At 40.1% G+C, this 22,470-nt stretch overlaps 2 protein-coding genes across 2 annotated transcripts; both read left to right on the top strand.

Moving 5' to 3' along the window:
- The first annotated feature begins 13,338 nt into the window (after nt 1-13,338).
- Nucleotides 13,339-13,983, top strand: LOC149155456 (uncharacterized). Its single transcript, XM_089444430.1, has one exon. The coding sequence runs from the start codon at nt 13,339-13,341 to the stop codon at nt 13,981-13,983; it is 645 nt and encodes a 214-aa protein (XP_089300556.1).
- A 5,424-nt stretch (nt 13,984-19,407) lies between these two features.
- Nucleotides 19,408-22,030, top strand: LOC149155457 (uncharacterized). Its single transcript, XM_089445878.1, has 3 exons — nt 19,408-19,794; nt 20,153-20,284; nt 21,886-22,030. The coding sequence occupies exons 1-3, from the start codon at nt 19,633-19,635 to the stop codon at nt 21,937-21,939; spliced, it is 348 nt and encodes a 115-aa protein (XP_089302004.1). The 5' UTR covers nt 19,408-19,632; the 3' UTR covers nt 21,940-22,030.
- The last annotated feature ends 440 nt before the right edge of the window (nt 22,031-22,470 follow it).

Consider the following 22,470-nt stretch of genomic DNA (forward strand, 5'->3'; position numbering starts at 1 on the left):
AGGGAAGTAGAGGAGCAACGAAATGGGAGTGAATGGGGTAAGAGACCAGGACAGACTGGACGGAGCCTCAAACTTCATAATCTAGAAGGCTAGAATCCTATCCGTTCTAGACAGGAATTGTGTCAAGCACTTCGCCTTGAGGACGATAGCTATTCCAGTTGACCCAACTGATAGCGACAAGTACGAGGAGGCAATGGCGAGTGTCAAGATCATCATTCTTGACGGGGTCAAGGACCATGTAGTACCACATATTGCCGAAAAGGACATGACAAATGAGATGTGGGAGGCCCTAAAGAAATTGTACCAGCATACTTCTGTGCAGAGAAGGATGTTACTAGAAAATCAGTTGCGGCCATACCAGATGCAGAAGGTAGAACAGATCAACCCCTTGGGATCAACTAACTTCTATAAGGCCACGTCGGATCAAGAGTTCATGGTGAGAACAACCCTAAACGCAATCTCAGAAGACTGGGAGGTGTTTGTCCAGAGCATACTGGGCAAGGAAACCCTTCCAAATTGGGAGGAAATGTGGGCAGCTCTTCGACAAGAAGAGATCAGAAGGCTGAGCAAGGCGGGAAGTAGTGGCAAGGGGATCAGAATTAAGGAGGAGGAGGTGGATGCTGCCCTAGCATTTGAGGGACAACAGGAGAACCGAAAGAATAAGGACCTCTCCAAGGTCAAATGAATCCACTGTGGGGAGCTGGGTCATTATGCGACCCAGTGTCCAAGGAAGAAGAGCAAGGGAGAGGCCTCTGAGAACAAGGCTGCACCAGCAAAGGCAGAGAAGGAAGTGGAGACAGACGATGACTGTGCCATTAGGGCGCACACACCACTTGAGCAGAAGTGGAGAGACATCGAGCTGCAGTCAAGCGGACTACAGGTGATGAGGGGCAGGATCCTCAAGGTACCTAGCCTCTTGGATTAGACCTTGTTATAGAAGCCCCGAAGAGGAGTAGCAGTACTGGCAATGTTAGTAGAGACGGATGCGGATGGAGCGACAGAGGGAAATACAGTGCAGGATTCCCAGGATAGCGCGAGGCTAGCAGGTTGCAACAGTGCGAGAGGCACGGGAGTGTTGCACCAGTGCAGGATGGCACAGAGAGGTGTGGAACAGTGCGAGATGCATGGAGTTGTTGCAACAGCGCAGAGGTCAGAAAGGAAGCACTTGTCGGTGACAGAGGGAGCTTCAGCATCAGGAGTGTTTCGAGCCTGATGGAGATGTCAGAGTTGGGAGATCAGTTACTTACTTCTCAGTAACTGGGTTGCAGTGCAGCAGTTAGCAGTGGTAGTGCTATGGGCAGCACGATGCAGCATGATGAGAGGGGTTGCAGTGCAGATGCAGCAGTGGCAGTGGCAGGGCCATGGGCAACAACATAGATGCGGAGGGAGTTGCAGTATGAATGCAACAGTGGCAGTGGCAGGGCCATGGGTAGCAATACAGGATGCAGCAGTGCAGAGGATGTTGGGCAGCAGGCCTAGCATCAGCACAGGGACCGATGTTGGATGATCAAAGTGATGCTCAGTGAGAGTATTACTAGAGCACAGTCTTCACTAAGAGGGAGTGTTGATTTGGGGTAGCATCTGATGTGTTCTAGCCACGAAAATTGGTGGAGAGGCTAAGGCACATGAGATTTCCAATACCCAGAAAGGGTTTGGGCAGATTCTAAACAGTTTGGGAGATATTAAAATAATTAATATTTTTAATGGAGTTCGTAAGTTTAAACTTAGGGAAAATAAAATATTAATGTGAATTAATATAAAATAGTAGAATGGTCCAAAAGTCATGGATCAAGCCAGATCTAATCTTAGTTGTTGGTTAGGGACTTAATCTCGGCCGTTGATTTGCCAATGAGAAAAGTATAAGAGGCTTGAGGGTCACTTGGAGAACACACCAAGAGATCAAGATTTCGACTTTCTGGGCCTGGGTTTGCTGAGCAAGTTGAGAGAGTGATCTGGAGTTGCGGCTGAGGGGCAGTGAATACAGAAGCAGGGAGGCAGAGATAGTGCCGAGAGGATCAGCACAGCAGCCGGGAAAGCTGACACAAAGGGCAGAAGCCGGAACTGCCGGGAACAGTTGAGAAAGCTGATGCAGAGGGCAGAAGCTGAAATTGTCAGGAACAGTCAGAACTATCGGGAACAACCAGGAAAGTTGACGCTGAGGGCAGAAGCCGAAATTGCCAGAGAAGCTGACGCAGAGAGCAGAAGCCTGAACTGCCGGGAAAGCTGACGCAGAGGGCAGAAGAGGCTGACACATTCCCTAGAGGCTGACACTGGGGTTTTTCGTGGGGAATATTGGAGCTGAGGAGTTGCTGGAGTGTTTATCCGGGGTTTCAGCTGGAGCAACTGTCTCCGAAGGAGAAGTACTACTACCAAGATTTTTCTCTATTGGGTGAGCCAGATTTGGCACCTAGATTGTATTCTAAGACTGCTTAATAAATCGAACCTTCTGATAGTTGCACCGGTTTTCTCACATTGGGTTTTTTCTAGGGACATTAGTCCAAAAATAACAGTGTTATTTGTGTGCTTGTTTCTGTTTCCTTCAGTTGATGATCTTTAATGTGTTGAGCATGTACTTGTGTTTATTTTCAGTATTTACATAGTAAATAACTTGTTAATTAATCAGAACAAGTAGGAAGGAATAAATCAGAAAGTACATGGGGGGTTTCTAACTGTTAGACTTAGAAACTTCAACATTTTGGAACCTTCTAACCTAGTTTTATATTAATACCCATTAATATTTTATTTTTCCCAAGTTTAGACTTAGGAACTCCATTAAAAATATTAATTATTTTAATATCTCTCAAACCGGTTAGAATCTACCCAAACTATTTCTGGGTCTTGAAGATCTCATGTGCTTTAGCCTCTCCACCAATTTTCATGGCTAAAGCACATCCAATGCTACCACAAATCAACACTCCCTCTTAGCAATGACTATGCTCTAGTAATACTCCCCACTTAGCATCACTCAAATTATACGGCACCAGTACCTGTGCTGATGCTAGGCCTCCCCGCCCAACATCCTCTGCAATGTTGCATCCTGTACTGCAGCCCATGACCTTGCCACTACAACTATTGCATCCGTACGACAACTCTCTTTGCATCATACTGCTACTGATCCTCTCTCCCAACACTGCATCTGCACTGCAACCCCCTCTCATCATGCTACATCGTGCTACTGCTAACTGCTACTGCACTGCAACTCAGTGACTGAGAAGTAAGTAACTGATCCAACCAACTACTAACATCCCTGTCAGGCTAGAAACACTCCTGATGCTGAAGGTTTCTCTGCCGCTATCAAGTGCTCCCTCTACTGTCTCTTTGTTGCTGCAACAACTCCCTGCCTCTCGCACCACTGCAAACCTCTCTGTGCCATCCTGCATTGTTGCAACCTCCTCTATGCCTCTCGCATTGCTGCATCCTGCTAGCTCTGTGCTTCTCGGGACTATTGCACTGTAGCACTCTCTGCCGCTTCATTCGCATTCGTTTCTACCAACATCTACCAGTCCTGCTACTCTCACTGTGGGGCTCCTGTATCAAGGTATGATCCAAGAGTTTGGGTACGTCAAGGATCCTGCCCCTCATCGCCTGTAGTCCTTCTGACTACAGCTCGATGTCTCCCCACCTCTTCTCTAGAGGTACATGAGCACTCATGGCACAATCGTCATCCTGCTCTACCTCCTTTTCCGCCTTCGTTGGCGCTGCCTTGGAGTCAGACACCTCTCCCTCGTTCTTCTTCTTCGGACACTGGTTTGCATAATGACCCAGTTCCCCACAGTTGAAGCACTTGACCTTGGAGAGGTCCTTTCTTCCTGTTCTCCTGCTTTTCCGCAGATGCCAGAGCTGCATCCTCTTCCTCTTCCTTCTTGATCCAGACTCCTTTTCGGCTACTTCCCATATTACTCAGTCGTCTAATCTCTTCTTGACGAAGTGCCGCCCACAATCCTTCACAATCTGGAAGATCTGGCCTACCCAGAATGCTCTGGACAAATGTCTCCCACTCCTCAGAGACCGCGTATAAAGTGGTCCTCACCATCAACTCCAGATCCGGCGTGGCCCCTATGGAAGTCAATTGGTTCCGGATCTCCTTCAATCTACCGAGGAAGTGATCTATCTACTCCCCCTTCTGCATCTTGTATGACTGCAGTTGATTTTCAAGTAACATCTTCCTTTGCATGGAAGTATGCTCATACAATTTCTTCAAGGCATCCCACATTTCCTTTGTCGTCTCCTTCTCGGCAATATGTTGGACCACATGATCCTTGACCCCATCAAGGATGATGCATTTCGCTTTGGCCATTGCATCGTACTTCTCATTATCAGTCGGGTCAACTAGGGTCACCGCTGTTCTCAAGGCGAAGGCCTTGATGCGATGTCTATCTAGAATGGACAATATCCTGACCTTCCAGACCACAAAGTTGGATGCCCTGTCCAGCCTATCCTGATCCCTCAACCCATTCATGGCCATCTCTCTGCTCTTCTTGTTGACTCCTCCGAGTCTCTCTACTTCCCTCTGGAAGTTCTCTCTTCGACTCGTACTGAGTCTCTCTGTTTCCCACCTGGAATTAATATAAAACTATGTTAGAATGGTCCAAAAGTCATGGATCAAGCCAGATCTAATCTTAGCCGTTGATTTCTCAACAAGAAAAGTATAAGAGGAGGCTTGAGGGTCACTTGGAGAACACACCAAGAGATCAAGATTTCGACTTTCTGGGGCTGGGTTTGCTGAGAAAGTTGAGAGAGTGATCAGAGTTGCAGCTGAGGGGTAGTGAATACAGAAGCAGAGAGGCAGAGATAGCACCAGGAGGATTAGCACAGTAGCCAGAGAGAGGGATGCAGAAGCAGCCAAGGGTTCACGCAGAGCCAGCCAGGGCTCACGCAGAGCCAGCCAGGAGCTGCGCAGTGCCTCAGAGGGCCAACGTGGGTGACGCAGAGGGCCAGAGGACTGACGCAGTGCCTCTAGAGGCTGACGCAGGCCAAGCCAGAGTGACGCTGGGCCACAGAGAGGCTGACGCAGGCCAAGCCAGAGTGACGCTGGGCTAACGTTGGGCCACAAAGAGGCTGACGCAGTCCCTAGAGGCTGACGTTGGGGTTTCATGGGGCAGATTGGAGTTGTGGAGCTGCCGGAGTGTTTATCCGAGGTTTCAACTGGAATATCTTCTTCCGAGTAGAGAGGTACTACTGTCGAGATTATTCTCTGTTGGGTGAGCCAGTTTTGGCACCCAGATTGTATTTAAAAACTGCATAATAATAAAACCCTCTATATCTGCACCGGTTTTCCTGCATTGGGTTTTTCCAAGGACATTGGTCCAAAAACAATGGTGTCACTTGTGTGCTTGTTTTGTTTCCTTCAGTTGATGATCTATGATGTGTTGAGCATGTAATTGTATTTATTTTCAGTGTTTACATGGTAAATAACTTGTTAATTAATCAGAACAAGTAGGCAGAAATAAATTAGAGAAGTACATGAAGGGTTTCTAACGGGTTAGACTTAGATATTCCAACACAGTGTTGAAGAATCTAGGGCATTTGGGTTATAGTAAGATTCTTCTGACTATGATAACAATTTGTGAAGTAATTTTTACTTTTCTTATCAACACAATCTTCTCTTATTATTATTAGTGTGTTCTCTTACTTCATCAAACAGTTACCCCAACAAAAGGAGACAAGAACAGAAGATGTTGGCTCTCAGCTAGGGAAAAACCTCTCTCTCCTAGAGAGGAACACCCTTCTGCAAATTTCTCTTATTGAAGCTTCAATTGACAAATGTCAAACCCTAGACCCTTGACCAGTAGATCCTCCAAGCAAAAGACATAGTCTCTCTTTTGACACTTCCCTTTTGTCCTTCAATCAATGCCTTCTCCTTTATTGCACCTTGATCTCTTTCTTCACACTTCTTCCGGCACTTGATGGCACTTTCCTTCGCTCCTTTTCTAGCAACTGCAGAGACCTCTTCTTTTGTTCCTTCCTTTCCTTCGTTGGGAAATCTTCCTTTTCCTTGACACTTGGACTAGGTAATGAGCCTCTCCTTCTGGTGTATCTCTGAGTTAGAGGTTGATCCTCTTAACCCTACTGCAGATCTGATTTCTTCGCACGTGTGGTTGATCTAGGGCTTGAGATGGACCTTTTTAGTTGCTCCCTTCTTTTGCTAGATGTGGGACCTCCTTCGCTTGAGATGGAGGACTATTTTGAGTCTCTTCTTAGCCCAATCGAACTCTATTATGTTGTTTCCCTTATGGATCTGATGTGACTGCAGAACTGTCCTCCTTTCTTGGCACGTATGACCGAACTAGGCCCTAAAATAGTCCTCCCAAACTCGGTTTCTTTTTCTTCTTCTTCGCTGCCCTAGAATCACTTCAATGCTCCCTTTTCACACCTCTTTTTCGTCCTTCTTCACTGAAAGGAACACAGATGTGTCCCAAGTGGCATAACGGTGGATCCTGGAGGTGAAAATTTGGAACTTGCTTACCTTTCAGGAGGGTCTGGTATGTGCTGCCGAATTTTGGATTGCTCTTGTAAAGATGTGGTCACCTCGAAGTCTCGTGCCCACAGGAGTTGAGCACAATGATCAGTGCCATGACTGGTGGTCGGCTAAGGCAGTCTGCAACATTATTGGTGTTGCCCTTCTTGTACTTAATGTTCAAATGGAATTGTTGTAGGTATGTGGACCATTTTTTATGGCGATCGGTATGCAACTTCCCTTGTGTCTATATGAACTGCAGTTGTTGGTGGTCTGTGTAGATGACTGTATCCTTCCCCAGAATGTAATGCTTCAATTGACGGCAGACCTACGCAATGGAATACATTTCTTTGTCATAAGTGGGATACTTTCAGACTGTGTCTGAAAGTTTCTCTGTGGTAAGCCACTGGATGCCCCTACTGAGTAAGAATTGCACCAATAGCATAGTCAGAGGCGTTTGTCTCAATCTCAAATGGTTGCTACAGGTCTGGTAATGTGACCACTGGTGCAGAGCAAAGGCAATGCTTCAACTCAGAATCTGCCTCTTGTTGGGTTTCAGACAAAAAAACCCTGATTCCGCTCCACCCTTGGTGACTTGACTTAAAGGCCAAGTGATATGAGAGAACCCCAACACAAACCTGCGGTAGAAATTGGCAAGACCCAAAAAGATGCAGAGCTCTGGTCCACATGACTTGTATCTTGGCTGGGTCCGCATGCACACCCTACTCATCAATGATGTACCCTAGATATTGAACCTGGGTCATGCCAAAAGTGCATTTCTCCAAATTGGCACACAACTTGTGTTGTCGCAGGGTTTGAAGAACCTGTCGAATATGGTGGAGGTGCTCTTCCCAACTCTGGTTGAAGATCAAGATGTCATCTAAATACACCACCACGAATGCATTGGTGAAGGGTCGCAAGATGTCGTCCATCAATCTCATGAAGGTTGCAGGGGCATTCGTCAACCTAAAAGGCATGACCAACCATTCGAAAAGGCCCTCCTTGGATTTGAAAGCAGTCTTCCACACATTGGAGGGTTCGATAGGCACCTGGTGATAATCGGACTTAAAGTCAATCTTGCTGAAATATTTCACCCCCTTGAGCTGGTCCAGAAGGTCGTCAATCCGTGGGATTGGGTACCTATTCTAGACAGTGATCTTGTTCAGTGCCTGATAGTCAATACAGAGTCTCCAGGTCCCGTCCTTCTTCTATACCAATACAATCGAGCTCCCACAGGGTGATGAGCTTGGCCTCATGTGCCTTTTCTGCAATAGCTCTTGAATCTGCTTCTTGATCTCCTCGTTCTCCAAAACCGAGCTTCAATAGATTGGTCCATTGTGTAGCAGCGCGCCCAGGGTCAGATCGATGAAGTGCTTCACCTGACAATGCAGAGGTATCCCTGTACATTAGGCAAAAATGTCCCTGTACTTCTCCACGACCTCGTCCATCTGTTGTTATTGTGCAGAGGAGCCCTGTTTGGAAGTTGTGGCCACAACCTTCTTCTTGCCCTGAGGGCGGATCATAAGGAAAACAAATTTCCTGGTCTAGAAAATGATCTTACTGCATTGCTTTCGCAGTGATCAAAGAGATGGTGATAGGCGGGGCTACCTCCAGTACCCTATGCAACTTATTGCCCAAAGTAATAATCATAGAGTAAGGTCTAGACTCATATACAGCATGTTGTTTCCACACGTATGGTTGTCCCAATAATACATCACAAACTTCAAGAGGAGCAACATCACACAGTACCTCATCCATGAAGGAATTGATGTTGTAGGGAAGGCGGCATTGTTGGTTGACGCAGAGATCTTGTCCTTGATGAAGCCATCCGATGGTGTACGATTGCAGATGTGTTGTCGTCAGTAGGCCCAGCTGCTTCATGACCTTTGCTGAAATGAGGTTCTTTTGGATCCCGTTGTCGACAATAAACTGTAGCGGAGAACCCTTCACCCATATCTATGAGTGGAAGAGGCATTCCCCCTCCTCTGGATCTCCAGGCTCATTTTTTTGGATCTTGGTGGTCGCCATGGTGGCACTAGGCTCCGCGTCAATGATTTGATTCCCTTTGTGATTCCTCTTGTCGAGTTCTAACTCAAAGTCAGAGTCCGATTCGAAAGCCTTCATCTCGGCCACTAGTCACTGCTTGGCCCGGCACTCACTTGTGTTGAGTGGAGCTCTTATGAAACTCACACCATTTTCCAGTGTCCTTCTTTGTTGGTGGCTTCGGCGAGTTGTCTTGGGTCGCCCCGCCTTGGCTTTGGCCTTTGCTCTGTGGTTTGGGGGCACATTTTTCCTTGCTTCGGGTTCGCAGATCCAAAGTCTCAATTCTTCTGTTTAAACTTCTCCTCAATCTTGACAAGGTATCGATATGTCGTGCCAAGCGAGGAGATGTCCAGGAACTCCATCTCGTCCTGGATGTACTTGTGCAGGCAGTCGTTGTACTTGAGTACCATGCCACTCAGATACTTTGATACCCAATTTTGTGCGGAGGGTATGGAAAACATTTGTGAACTCTAACACATCATTGTCCCTTCCCTGCCGTAGCGTGGTCCACTTTATGTATTTATCTTCATAGCTCCCGACAGGATAATATTTTTCCTTGATGGCGTCTCGAAAAGAATCCCAAGTGGGTGCAGCCAAAAATAGTGAGAATTCCCTCTCGTCCTTTTGTTCACAGTAGGTTTCCCACCAATCCTTGACGTGTGGGGCGGCTTTGAGAAGTGAAAAAATAATCTTTTCCCAATTGGAAAAGTCATGAACTGAAAAATATCCTTCCAACAAATTCAACCATTTATCTACGGCGTCTGCATCTATCTGGACCTCAAATATGGGAATGTCAAAGTTAACTTGTACCTTAAAAGGAGTGGTGCCTCTAGAGTGGTTGCTGGATGAAGATGTGTCACATGTGGGTAGCCGTCGAAAGATTTGGGCAAAGTTATTCATCATCGCGTTCCTCTGTCGCTCGAGAGCTTCCTCTAGCAATATTTTGATAGGATCTTCTGCCGCTTTTTCTTTCTTTTCTTTCGCCATAGGAGGCCATCGGGGTTTGTGTGGCTGGTCTTGCAAAGGTTCAACTAGATCGAGCCCTAACTCCTTATACCTAACCTCTTTGGGGACATGCAAAGAAAGACAAAGAAAGAGCAAACTGCTATGATACCACTGATCCGAATTTTAATAGGAACACAAAAAATTATCGATATAACCATAAATATAGAGATGCAACAGAAATAACACTTCATTTCATTAATATCAAAATATTGAAATATGCTTACAAACAGAATGGAAATAAACTAGCTCAGGTGATGGTAGCTTATCTCTGAGAAGAGACGTGGCATATACATGCCTCTGAACTGTGTTACAATGAGGCTCAAGGACCCATTTATTATTGAACAACAAGGAAAAACCCTAAACAACGAAAACCCTAACCCCAGGAGATGGAACGCCAAGAGTTTGTGGATCTTGTTGGGGTTAGTTGGGCAGCCAACTTCTCAGGGTCGTAACTTGGTCATATTATCTTCGTTTGGCACATATGATACCTTCTTGGAAAGGTCTCTCCAAGTACTACAGGATTTGCAACAGGCCCTTACCCATGGCTTCAAGCCTGCTGCAAACCTCAAAAAAAACGTCATTTAGGGGGTCAAAATTGCTCTAGATGTTCAAGACCCAAAAAACTGCTAAAAATAGTAAATGTTGAAATAAACAAGGAAACAAATGAAACTGACTGGAGGTCTAAGTGGAATAGGTGGGTGGCCACCAATATCCACATGGATCATGAGGAGTTTGAATTAGTCTCTTAGGCCTACATAAGCCCCAAAAATAAAATAATGTGTTAATAACCCAACTTTTGGTGACAAACCCATCAAACTAGCTCACAAATGAAATAATAAGCCTCTTAAAAGGTCAAATGATAAATAATACATGTCGTAGGGCCCCCCAAGAGGCCTGATAAGGTCAAATGAAGAATAGGACCTTCAAAAGTGATGGACAAGGGGTTTGCCCCTTATTCTCTAAACAATAAAACTATGGTGCTCCTAGTGGGTGTGGGGGCACAATAATAACCTCATGGGTCTCTAAATGAGTCAAAGATGCCTATAAATCATCTATAAGGGCTCCAGTGATGATGTAGGTGATGCCACATCATCCTACAAGTCCTGGGTCAACTGCCAAGTGGGTGGTACATCTGCGAGGCTCGCTGGGCAAAGGTGAACCAAGTGCATCTTCCTCGTCCAATAGGTGAATCTCGAGAAATCTCTAAACATCCTCGGGGATCCATGGAGCGTTGTCTACTGTTGTAGAGGTCCATGGCTCTTAACACACACCCTACATGTGCCAATGTAGCCCTTTGGAGGGTTAAGACCCTGTATAGGGAGACCAAACCCAAGATGGAGACCATCTGCAATCCTACATAAGATCCAATGCATCCCCTAGCCTTCCAGTACAATAAGTCATCAAAGAAATTGAGTAAATGAGCTTACAAACCATGGACCACTGATGAGGACTTCATAATGGCCTGCCCTTCCATAATGGGCTTTGGGATGTGCTAATGTCTCCAAACTCCAAATGGGGTTAACCATGTATCCTATTAGGTGGTTTTTACTTCTAAAAAGGATAATGTTGAAGGTACACCTTTTAAAAGGTGGTGGTATGTGATAAAGAGGTGAATGGAGTAGAGGATGAGAAGGGGCAGCCATGGGCCACATGCTGAGGTACAGGGGCAGCTAATAAAAGAGAAGCCCACACTTTGGTATATAATGTATAGGAGGGAGCAATCGTGGTACATGAGATGCCTCAACCTTGATTTTTTCATCCTTCTTTATATGTCTTTTTCCTTTTTATGATTTTCTTTAATTAACTACTCAGGGCTCAAGGGGTAAAAGCATGATGTGTGAGATGTAGCAATGGATACCCCCTTTTAAGGTAGGGCAGTTCATTGCCCACCAGCGGTTGGGAAAATCATGGGTTCCTATATGATGGAGGTTCATAGAACCTATAGGAACTAGGGTGATGGCCATGATGATGGGGTAGAGTTCATGTATTGACTTTTGCCCATGTGCTAAATGTGTTCGTCCCGCCCATCTTTCGCATTTGTGGTACATTTTCCTATTGAATGTGGCCAATTATGCTTTTATCTCTCTTTTTAGCTGCATCAACCTCTGAAGCATCATTCCAAGCCTGACCTGAGGTGTGGGCAAGGGGAAGGGAGAGTTAACCATATGTGGACCCAGTGGAGGAATGTGGACCCAGGTGGTAGAAATGATGAATGGGGTAATAATAAGTGAAAATGGGGTAATATATGCGGATGAGAGAGCGGGACCATGCAACCAAAATCAGGGCTTCTCGTGAAATACCATCCCTAAAGCCAAATGGTCAATAAAAGAGATCTCACAGGACTAGAATCCAAGATTAACATCCAAAAGGGGTCTAAGGGACGAGCACAGACATAGCCCACTCTTTCAGCCGAAACCCCCCATTAATCCATGCCCATAAGTGTCCATAATAAGAAAACTACAATACTCAATTACCAAACGACAAGGCATACCTTTAGGTTTGGAAAGCCCACCTTCAAACATACGATCATGCCAGATGGGTGAGGGACCACATGGCTGGCTTAGGTGGCAGAGAAATGGCACAATGAGCTAATTGGTCGCTACAAGGCGCTGCTGGCTAGCCACTGTGGACTATCTTGGAGAAAAAAAAAAAAATTCCTAGGGATATCACCCACAAAATGATGGGTAACACCACTTATATATAAGATTCCACCAAACAACCATAAAACATTTTTAGAAATATCCATACAGGAAATTGTTTGGAAATGCTTCTGGTGAGTTTCCCGGAGATTTCTTTATTCATACCAATTTCCCCACTGGAAACAACTCTGGTATCAAAGCAAGGGACTGAGATCCAAGTTTTAGTAGCATAGCTCCTAGAATTTTGCAGATGTGATTGCAGTAGCACTAATTGGATTCGGATTGATTTTTTCTTCCTATTTTTTATTGGAAAGTATACATTATTCGTTTCAAGGTAAATAGGGTTTGTCAAATCAGTGGCTTTGTTGATGAGATAGATTTGGCCCACCTGTACAACAAGAAAAATGTGTCAAACTAATATCCTCTTAGACAGAACAAAACATGGACCTTCATGTCATGCTCCACACAACCTACTGAACATGGAGAAGCTGCAGACTGGTAATATGAGTTCACGTTCCATTCAATAAAGGTCTGAAACTGTACGTTATGGATTGTAGCCTTCGCAAAGTACTTCAACTTTGATAGAAGGTTCCAATGGCAGTGTAAGTAGAAGGATTTAATACCAATGTAAGAGGGACTGAAACGTTGTTTGAAACTGTCTTCCAATACTGCTAGGCTCGGAAGTCCGCTGAAATAATAATAGAATACAGTTAACATATCGAGCATAATCCGGCAGTCATTCAACCTTATCCACGGAACAAATCTCGAGTCTACTGTATTCTTCCTCAGAACTTTTATGCACTCACACTGTTATATATATATATATATATATATAGGTGCTCAAAATAGACTGGGTATTTGAAGAGAAGATAGTGTTTTTCTTAAAACTTCCATGAATCTTACTGCTTAGATTTTAAATTCTTCCTCAAACAGGTGATAAAGATGCACTCATATTGGGTAATAAGCACAAACGTAATGAAGAATGTCTTTCTCTTCCTCTATTGTTGGTTTAAGTAGCTTTGACATACTCTATTGGTCGTTTTTTGCATCCTTGGATGTTCTTTCAGCTGTTGTAACTCTTCAAGATACCTGTAAACACAACCTTTTCTTGTGAAATTCTCTGATATCAGATATCTCATCAAAATTTAATGTCTTTGACACAGCATGTATATTTGGTAATTTTGGTTACTTCCTATGAAGCCAGTAACATTTCCTACTTTTGCTGCAGGTTTTGGAAATAAAGGTGCAGCTATGCTGATGAGCCTTTTTGCTGGAGGGTGTGCTTTTGGGTCACTCATGGGTGGTTGGATAGCAGATCGGGTGGCTCTTAGTTTTCCACATTCTGGTCGTATCTTGTGTGCCCAATTCAGTGCCTTCATGGGTGTACCTTTTTCTTGGTTTCTATTGGCAGTTATACCTCAGGTTACAGACAGATGGTTAATGTTTGGAGCTACACTTCTGCTAATGGGTTTGACAATTAGCTGGTGTCAAGTATGTGCTAATAGTCCACTGTTTGCAGAGGTAGTGCCTATTAAACATAGGACTATGGTTTATGCCTTTGACCGTGCATTTGAGGGAGCTTTTTCTGCATTTGCTGCCCCTATAGTTGGGATCTTGGCAGAGAATGTTTATGGTTATGATACGAAGTATACTGTTCCAGAATCTGGGTCAGCTAAAGAAGCATATGCTTTGTCAAGAGGATTGTTAGCAATGATGGCTATCCCATTTGGAGTATGCTCTCTGTTCTATACTCCTTTGCATTCCACGTATAAGCATGATCGCGATGAAGTCCGTGCAACATCCTTTGTAGATGAAGAGTTGCATCTTCTTTCAGAATGAAAAGTAACATTTACTTTGATAAAAAGGGATTTGGCTATGCTGTTGGACTTGATGAATGGTTCCCAAAGCCCTCCATCCTATCCCCACTAACCTGCATTTCTTGAATAGTAGACTGCATCAAGAAAAGATATCTTCTATATCTGATGTGGGTTCAGCACTTCCTACCGAGTTGCAATTGTGTTGACTCTTACCAGTAGTGCGAAGGAGCACGTCTTATACTTATCAGTAACTGAAAAGACCATGCATGTGGCAACCTACTGTCATTTTCCAGTGGAGCTCTTTTTTCAAGTTCCCTGACTACAGAGATTAGTTGACAGTGTGATAGTGTCAATTGACCAATTGGTCTTTGAATAATGCTAGACAATTCGTTGGCTAGGTCTGTTGCTCGGCTCTTTCTGGTCGGCATAATGACCTGGAATAACTTATTACAACATTGTATTTCACAGTGATTGTCACTATCACCATCCAAAGAACCCATTCAGAGCAGGTAGTAAATGGAAGTAAAAGCAGCCCTCAATTATACATAGTGAGTGCCGCTGAATTTCAATGATCGAATGTGAGAATAATGGTGTTATCATGTGAGTGGATTGGATGAGTTGTTAAATTAGCCAATGTTTTCGGGGATGTAAACTCAAAACTACAATTTTGGGATCCCTCATACTTTATTTTATATATTTTATCTTGTCTAGGCATTAACATTGATTACATCAGGAGGCACTTCAAGTGATCGATTTTATGGCATTAACATTGATTACATCAAAAGGCATTTTTTAAGAAAGGGATCAAATCTTTTGAGGTGTGAACCATTTTTCGAATTTTGCACTAAAAAAATTGCACTTTGAGAGATTTGATCCCCTAACTCTTAAAAGATCCCAAGTTGAAATGAATCATAGCTACTGATAATCATTCAAATGTTTAAAATTAGAATCTTCAAATAGTTGAATTGCAAGAAGACCTTAAACTTGGGGGACAAATAATTAGAGTTGCGGGAAAACCTTAAACTTGGGGAACAAATAGTTAGTGTTGCATGAAGACCTTAAACTAGGGGGACAACCATGGTCATTGTTTGTTAATATGTTTACACATATTTATCGATAGTACTTTTTTATTTATTTGGATCTGATCTCGTGAGGGGTAAATTTTTATTGGAGTAGTTTTTAAGTACGATTTTTTGGAGTTTCCGGCAGTTTTTTGGCTTGAATTTGGCAAAATAATTGTGGAGAAATCTTGATTTGTGTTATTTAAACATGTTTTTTTATTGCATATGGATTTAGCACTCTCAAAAACCTTCGAGGCACTTCTATTGTGAATAGTTCACCTGTCAAATTCGTGATTTCAATGAATCCCTACCGGATCTTAGACAAATTAGATCAGAAAATAAACCGGAAAAGTTTCCAAAATATTGCACTAAAAGACTACTAGAATTTTTATTATAAAAGTAGAAATAATTGAATATTAACTTTATATATTGGTTTTAATTTAATATTTAGTAACTTCACTGAATATCAATTTTATGATAATTGGTTTTTAAATGAAATTGATAATTTATTTAAGGAGTCTAATCTAGTTGCATTTATACAGTAAATTTGATGATATATTAAAATAAATTTTATAAAGTAATATTTATAGTGAATTTAACAATATAGTTGCATTTATATAGTAAATTTTATGATATAGTAAACTATATTTTATAAGTTAATGTTTATAGCAATGTTCCACCAAGATTCCAATGCGGGGAGACGTACAGGGGGACGTGTGGGAGTACCCTCAAACTTTAGGTAGGGGTGCGGGGGACATCGAGGTATATATATATATATATATATATATATATATATATAATTCAAGTTCATATTCATTGTTCAATAATGAAAGTGTAAATAGACTAATAGTAATATGGATACCAATACATTGAAAATTGAAATTTGATCCACACAAAATTTAAATTCATAATTGAATTAAATAATGACATATATTGATCCATCATCATCATTCATTTTGATACATACATCATTCATATGACATACTCATTATTCATCCATATCATGATATTCAATAAAAAAATCAATAATGAGATATTCAAATACATTGATCCATATCATTCATCATTCTACAATCTACATTGATTTAAAAATTAAATTCATCATTCATCATTCTAGAATCTAAATTGAAAGCAAAACATACTAGTATATTACTATATACTATATATTAGATACTGAAGTTTTGAGGGGGGTGCCCAAACGCATCTTTTTGGGGGATCCTTGTCCCCCACACTGGGGAAACACACCCCTTGCGTCTCCCCAAGACTCCCAAAAAAGGTGCTTGGGGAAACACACCCCAATAGACTCCCCCGTCACGGGTGTGAGGGGTGCATGCACCCGACTCTAGGGAAATCATCCCATGGAACCCTAAATTATAGTGAATTTAACCATATAGTTTATTAAATTTTATAAGATATATATATATTTTTAAAATTCATTTCAATGTATATATTTTGATATATTTAAATTAATAAATAGGATAGTTAGTTATGACATATATATGGAGATCCGAACATAGATCAATTATCAGTGACCTAACTTTACCTAGTATAGGCTTGTCAAATAAGTTATCTAAGAATATTATGCTAATTTATATTAATTGATTTATATGATGTGTTTTTTTATATCAAACTTATATATTTTGATAAATCTTTTAAATGAAATAATAAATTATATCGATTGATTTATATATTGTTATTTTTAATGTGTAACGAATATTTTTTTCATTATTGTTTTTTATAATATATTAATGATGTGGTTGTATTAATTTTTATATTTTAATTAATAATAAATAATTAATGTTTTTCATTAGTATGTTGATAATATCCTATGTCATCTAATATAATATAATATATTTATTTTATATATTGAAAATAATATTGTAATTATAGAGTATTTTTAATAATTTTAATTAATAAGTTTTGGGATGGTTTAATTGGTGATTAAGATAATATGAGTCTTAAGAAAATTGAGTGTTCAAACTTTTCAATGCGATCTATTTTATGGAGAAATAATAATAATAATTTTAATTAATAAAAAAAAACTGAATAGTTTTTTAATTAATATATAACTTTGGTCATATATTGATAATATAATATATTTTTGGTAATATATTTATATTTAATAATGTGGTGGCCATAATTTTTATAAATATAGTTTATATTTAGTGATTTTAATTAATTAATAGAAAGTTTAATTTTAATGATTTTTGTAATTATTAAAATTGATTAATCTATTAAATTATAACACTATATCTAAATTAATCAAATCGCACTAATAATATAATCTATTCTGGGTAATGTATTGATAGTATGATATATTTTATATTGAATAATTTTGTAATGGTAATTTTTATAAATATAGAGTTTATTTTTAATGATTTTAATTAATTAATAAAAGTGTTATTTAATAGTGGAAAATTTTAAAAACTATTAAAACTAGTGAATTTATCAAATTATAATATTAATATCTATCTCATACAAAAAAGGAATAACCTTCATGTCAAAAGGAGGATCTCTATTATTAAGAATTGGCCCTTGTCTCTCTAAGTTAATTTACCTTGTTCAAGCTCCATAGGGCACTCTTATAGATAGCGAGAAATATTGTAAGAAAATTTTCATATCAAAGAACATATAATGCATGGGGTGGATGCAGGTAGAGAAAACTTCTACACACCCTTTGGTGCTCATGAATGGCATGATAGTGTTTTATCAATAACAAGGCAATATTGGTTAAGTAGATTATTAAATGAAGAGTACAGAGTTCTTTGCTCATGGTATACTGGGCTTAACCACAATTGGCATAGATGCACCATCTCCATTACCACCTTGTTTATTTGTCCTATATTTGAAACTAAAAATTATGAACAAAGTACGAAACGATCATACCAAGAATATATTTTTTGATGTTTAACATATTTAAATAAACCTACAATCTTAATTTTCCAAATCTAATATAAGATATCAATTATAATCTATTGTCATGATGCACTGAAACTAAAAGTATTATCTTCCAAGAGATGAGAGAGAAGACACCTTGATTATAAAAATTAACAACCTATTCTCAAATTGTTTTTGCCAAAAAGATAGAAGGCTAAAACAGGTGCTTGATAATGTTGTTCTTTGTACGGGGTATTTAAGTTTAGACTCATTCAAAATTGGGGACATTTAAATATTTCAAACATTGTTCTAAAGCCAAGTAGTGAAACTCCAAAAACCATCTAAAATAAATATTTTTATGTTGAAAAATTAAACTAGCAATTGCACCTCATGTTGCAATGGGAAGGCTGTAAGGTTGTAGCATAAGGAAGAGTGTCGTTTATTAAGGTTGTTGATTTAAGTAACTATAGTTTGAAAGGTGAAATGGTGAAGTTTTGCATTCCAAAAACTTGTGCAACATGTATATCTTGTGATGCCAATACTTGCAAAATAAAATGGGTCTTTGGCTTCAAAGTTTATCAATACCATAATCCACCCAAAGATAACAAAGATACTTAAGAAAGAACTACTTTTAAGTCTTGCTTGCAAATTGACAAATTGACAGGTTTTCAATGTACTTCACATTTTCAATAAAAAAACTATTAATTTAAAAAAAGGAGGTCAAATTAATCTGAAAAGATACATAATACATTGTTTTTGCTTGACACAAGGTTGCCTCAGAGTGGTTGCAGACACTAAATATCCATATTTTGACAACAATGGAATCTTGCAAATGAAATGGATGAACAGTAAAAGCTTGACAGTAGTCCTTGGAGTCAAATTCTGGGAGGATTGAAGAGAATATATGTCTATATTATGATGGTTATCTGACCTTCTAAGAGGGAAGGATTTGGTAGATTTCAATCACTGAAATCACTGAGAAGCAGGAGAAGAATTCCTTTGCGAAGAAGATGATTTCCTCACTATAACATGAAGTTTACCATCTTCACCCATCTTGGCATCAGTGTGCAAATGTTCTCTTCCATTCAGGGACATAACATCTTATCCAAATTTAAAATAACCAATGGAATTAGCAAGCTCAAGAATTGTTCAACTATGAGTATCTTGGCACTTCCATATAACAACAAATGTGTATACCAGATAATACATTGCAACACAACACTCTGCATCATGGTCGTGGCAGACAAAAAAAAAATTGACCGAGAGAATTAATGAATTTCCTAAGATAGGTGTGCATACCTTTACCCAGGGATTCTGCACTGGCCACTGTACTGGTCACGGCAAACAACAAAATCTTGGCGGATAGAGTTAATGATTTTCCCCACATAGCTGCATTGGTGGTGGGGGAGATCGTGCTCATTATTGAAGCTTTTGCAAACTTGCAGCGCTTGAGCACATTTTTCCTTGCCTCATATTTTGATTTGAAAAGTGGTTGTTCTTTGTGTTGTCCTTGATGCATTTTTCATTGCCTCAGATTTTGATTTCAAAAGTGGTTGTTCTTTGTGTTGTCTGTCATGCAGGTTGGGTTACGGCAAGATAAACAAGTGGTAAGGTCATGGGCCAACATAGAAAACTGGAAAAAATCGTGGCCCCACAGAGTGGGACAGGGTGATTTATATTTAACTCAAGTTGACATCTCTGCATGCATTTAACGTGTTGGATTGCTCAATTAAATGCTTATGGAACTGGTTAAGGATAACGGTCGGGCTCCTAGGGTTTTATCACCTAATGTAAAAGGTCATCAAATGATGTATAATTTTAAGTCTATTTTTACACTGGGTTCCATCCTAGTCTTTGGAAGCGTCCTACTTTGGTCTGCATGTACCGCTTTTCAGGTAGTATTCATTATCAACACTTATATCGCCAATTATACTTGTTTCTTCGACTAACATGATATTCTCTGTAATTATTGGACAAAAAATGGGTGAAATCAGATTCAGGCACCTATTCTGAAGAGGTATCCTATTCAATTACCTAATTGCTGTAATCTGCGAGCATAATAAGCCCAATATATGGGCTATAGGATGGAATATTAAGCTTCTGAACGTTGTATAGTCGGTAACCATCCGAACTCTCAACCAAAAATGTCTCTGGCATAGAATACTCTGCAAACATTACACACGGAGTATAGTAACAAGATATTAATTGGAATAAAGTACAGCAGGAACATGACAAATATATTGCATGTTTCAGGGAGTAATAAGTTCTGGATTGGGAATGTTTGTGTTAGCTTGGTGTATTTGTGGCACTTTTCTATCCACTTGGCACGATTATCACTGCAATTTTGGAGATTCTCATCGTTCGTGTGTATCTTCGTGTGGGCAGGTAACTCGGAATCCTTACAAGCAACTTGCATTCCTCTTATGGTCATTTGGTATCTCTTAAATGGACATAATATTGCAAATTACATTTTGTTGTTTATCTGTTTGACATTTTGGAAAGCTTTTCTTTATATTTTTCTTTTTTTTGAAATCATAAGTTTGAATCTTAAACTATTTATAATCTAAGTGTCACAAGGTTTTTCGCGTGCATAATCCAAGTGTCACAAGGAGGTTTTTCACGTGCTGAGTGCTAAATCCAAATCCATAACAAAAAACCAAAAAAAATAAAAAACCATTCTAAATAACAAAAAAATACATATTTAAACAAGTCTGGTCATATGCCTCCCCTCATCATGTAACTTTCAAAATTCACATATTTAAACAAGTCCGGTCATATGGCTCTCCTTATCGTGTAACTTTCCAGAATTTCGAACAGAATCTTGTGTCTCCTCGTCATGTAAATTTCCATAATTTCGAACAGAATCTTGTGTAAAAATGTGACATGATTCTTTTGATTTTGATAATTTTTAAATAACAAAAAAAACCAAAAATATACATATTTAAACAAGTAATATTCCCCCACGTGGAAGGATGCAAAGTCATTGGTCTGCCGGTTGAACTCCATCCTACTTGGAATCTGATCACAGTCGCATTACAGGACAGCGGGATTATTCGTGGAGGCACTCATGACCATCTATCTTGGTCCTCTTCCAACAGCTCGGCGGTTCCTAGAGTAAAAGATATTTACTCTGCCTTCATTTGCTCAAAGGCTTTGAATTCTCCTCCAATCTTCCCGGTTGTTTTTTGGAAAACAGGTTGCCCTCCTAGAATGATCCTTTTTGCCTGGCTGGTTTTTAACAACCGAAATCTCTCTTGGGACAATCTTAGGAAAAGGAGCTGGCATGGCCCCAGCAGATGCTCGATGTGCGAGTCTGAAGAAGAGACAAACTTACACATGTTCTTTCAGTGCAACTCTTCACAGAAAATCTGGTATGAACTCGCCATTTTTTTTATTTCCCTCACAATGTCTTTGACTCTGTTCATGCAGCTTTCCATTGGTGGTGCTCTCAATGCGTGGCAAGGCGTCCCCTTCTTGTTATCATGATATGGTATGCTTGGAAATGGCAGAACCATAAAATCTTTAGAGACTCCAAGACCCCCTTCTCTGCCATTTTGCAAAGCATCTGCACTAGCTTTGAAGCTATCTCAGGCTTACAGGCCTAATACATCTGTCTTAACATGTTTTTGTTCCCTCTATTTTGACTTAATGTCTAAGTATATGTACATCCCCAGCCCATCTAGTATCATATGCTTCCATTTTCTGTATCCATCATACTCTGAGATATGTGCTATATGACATCCTATGTACTTGATCCTGCTCTATTTTGACTTGACATCTACTCAAGTCCCTTTCATATGTTTCCAGATGTAGCTCTTTATATTGACTTAATATAATCTATATTGCTTTTTCTTCTGGAAAAAAACTTTCCATAATTTCGAACAAAATCTTGTGTCTCTCCTCATGTAATTTTCCATAATTTCAAACAGAATCTTGTGTCAAAATGTGATATGATTCTTTTGATTTTGATAATAAAAATTGTGCAGTGTCGTAGGAGCATTCTTGATCGTTGTGGGCCTTTATTCTGCACTCTGGGGTAAAGCACGCGATATGAAAACTGAGAATGACGACGCATCTGACAATCCAAGTTTGAGAATTCCACAATAGAATTATTCTACTTAATAACGTGACAGTCGAAGATGATGACTCCGCCAAAGAAAGGGTCCACTATTCCAAAACATACAAAATGTAAGACTGGAAGATAAGACGAATTGGAGAATGGAAGAGAGCCCCATTTGAAAATGCATAAAATGTGTAAAGATAATTCAGTGACTTTCTACTTTTCTCCTTTGGCTACACTCGCTGACTCATAATAATTGATTTAAAAGTACAACTCTATTTTCCGTGCAAGCTTTTAATCCCAGGGATGAATAAACTTGCCACTTTTGAATAAATATGATATTTTCTGGTTCTCAGAACATTGGGCTCTGAAAACGTTTTGTCATTGAAAATATGTTGCAACTTTAACATTACATAAGAAGACATCATATCAGTTATAATTCTAGACTTATGGATTAAGTAGGCGTACTATGAAGTGAAATGAATCCATGTTACTCTATTTAATAAAAAAT

Source organism: Pinus tabuliformis, chromosome 9 (assembly GCF_031772625.1).
Source record: "Pinus tabuliformis cultivar Carrire ecotype Pingquan chromosome 9, CPIR1, whole genome shotgun sequence".
Taxonomy (NCBI): Eukaryota; Viridiplantae; Streptophyta; class Pinopsida; order Pinales; family Pinaceae; genus Pinus; species Pinus tabuliformis.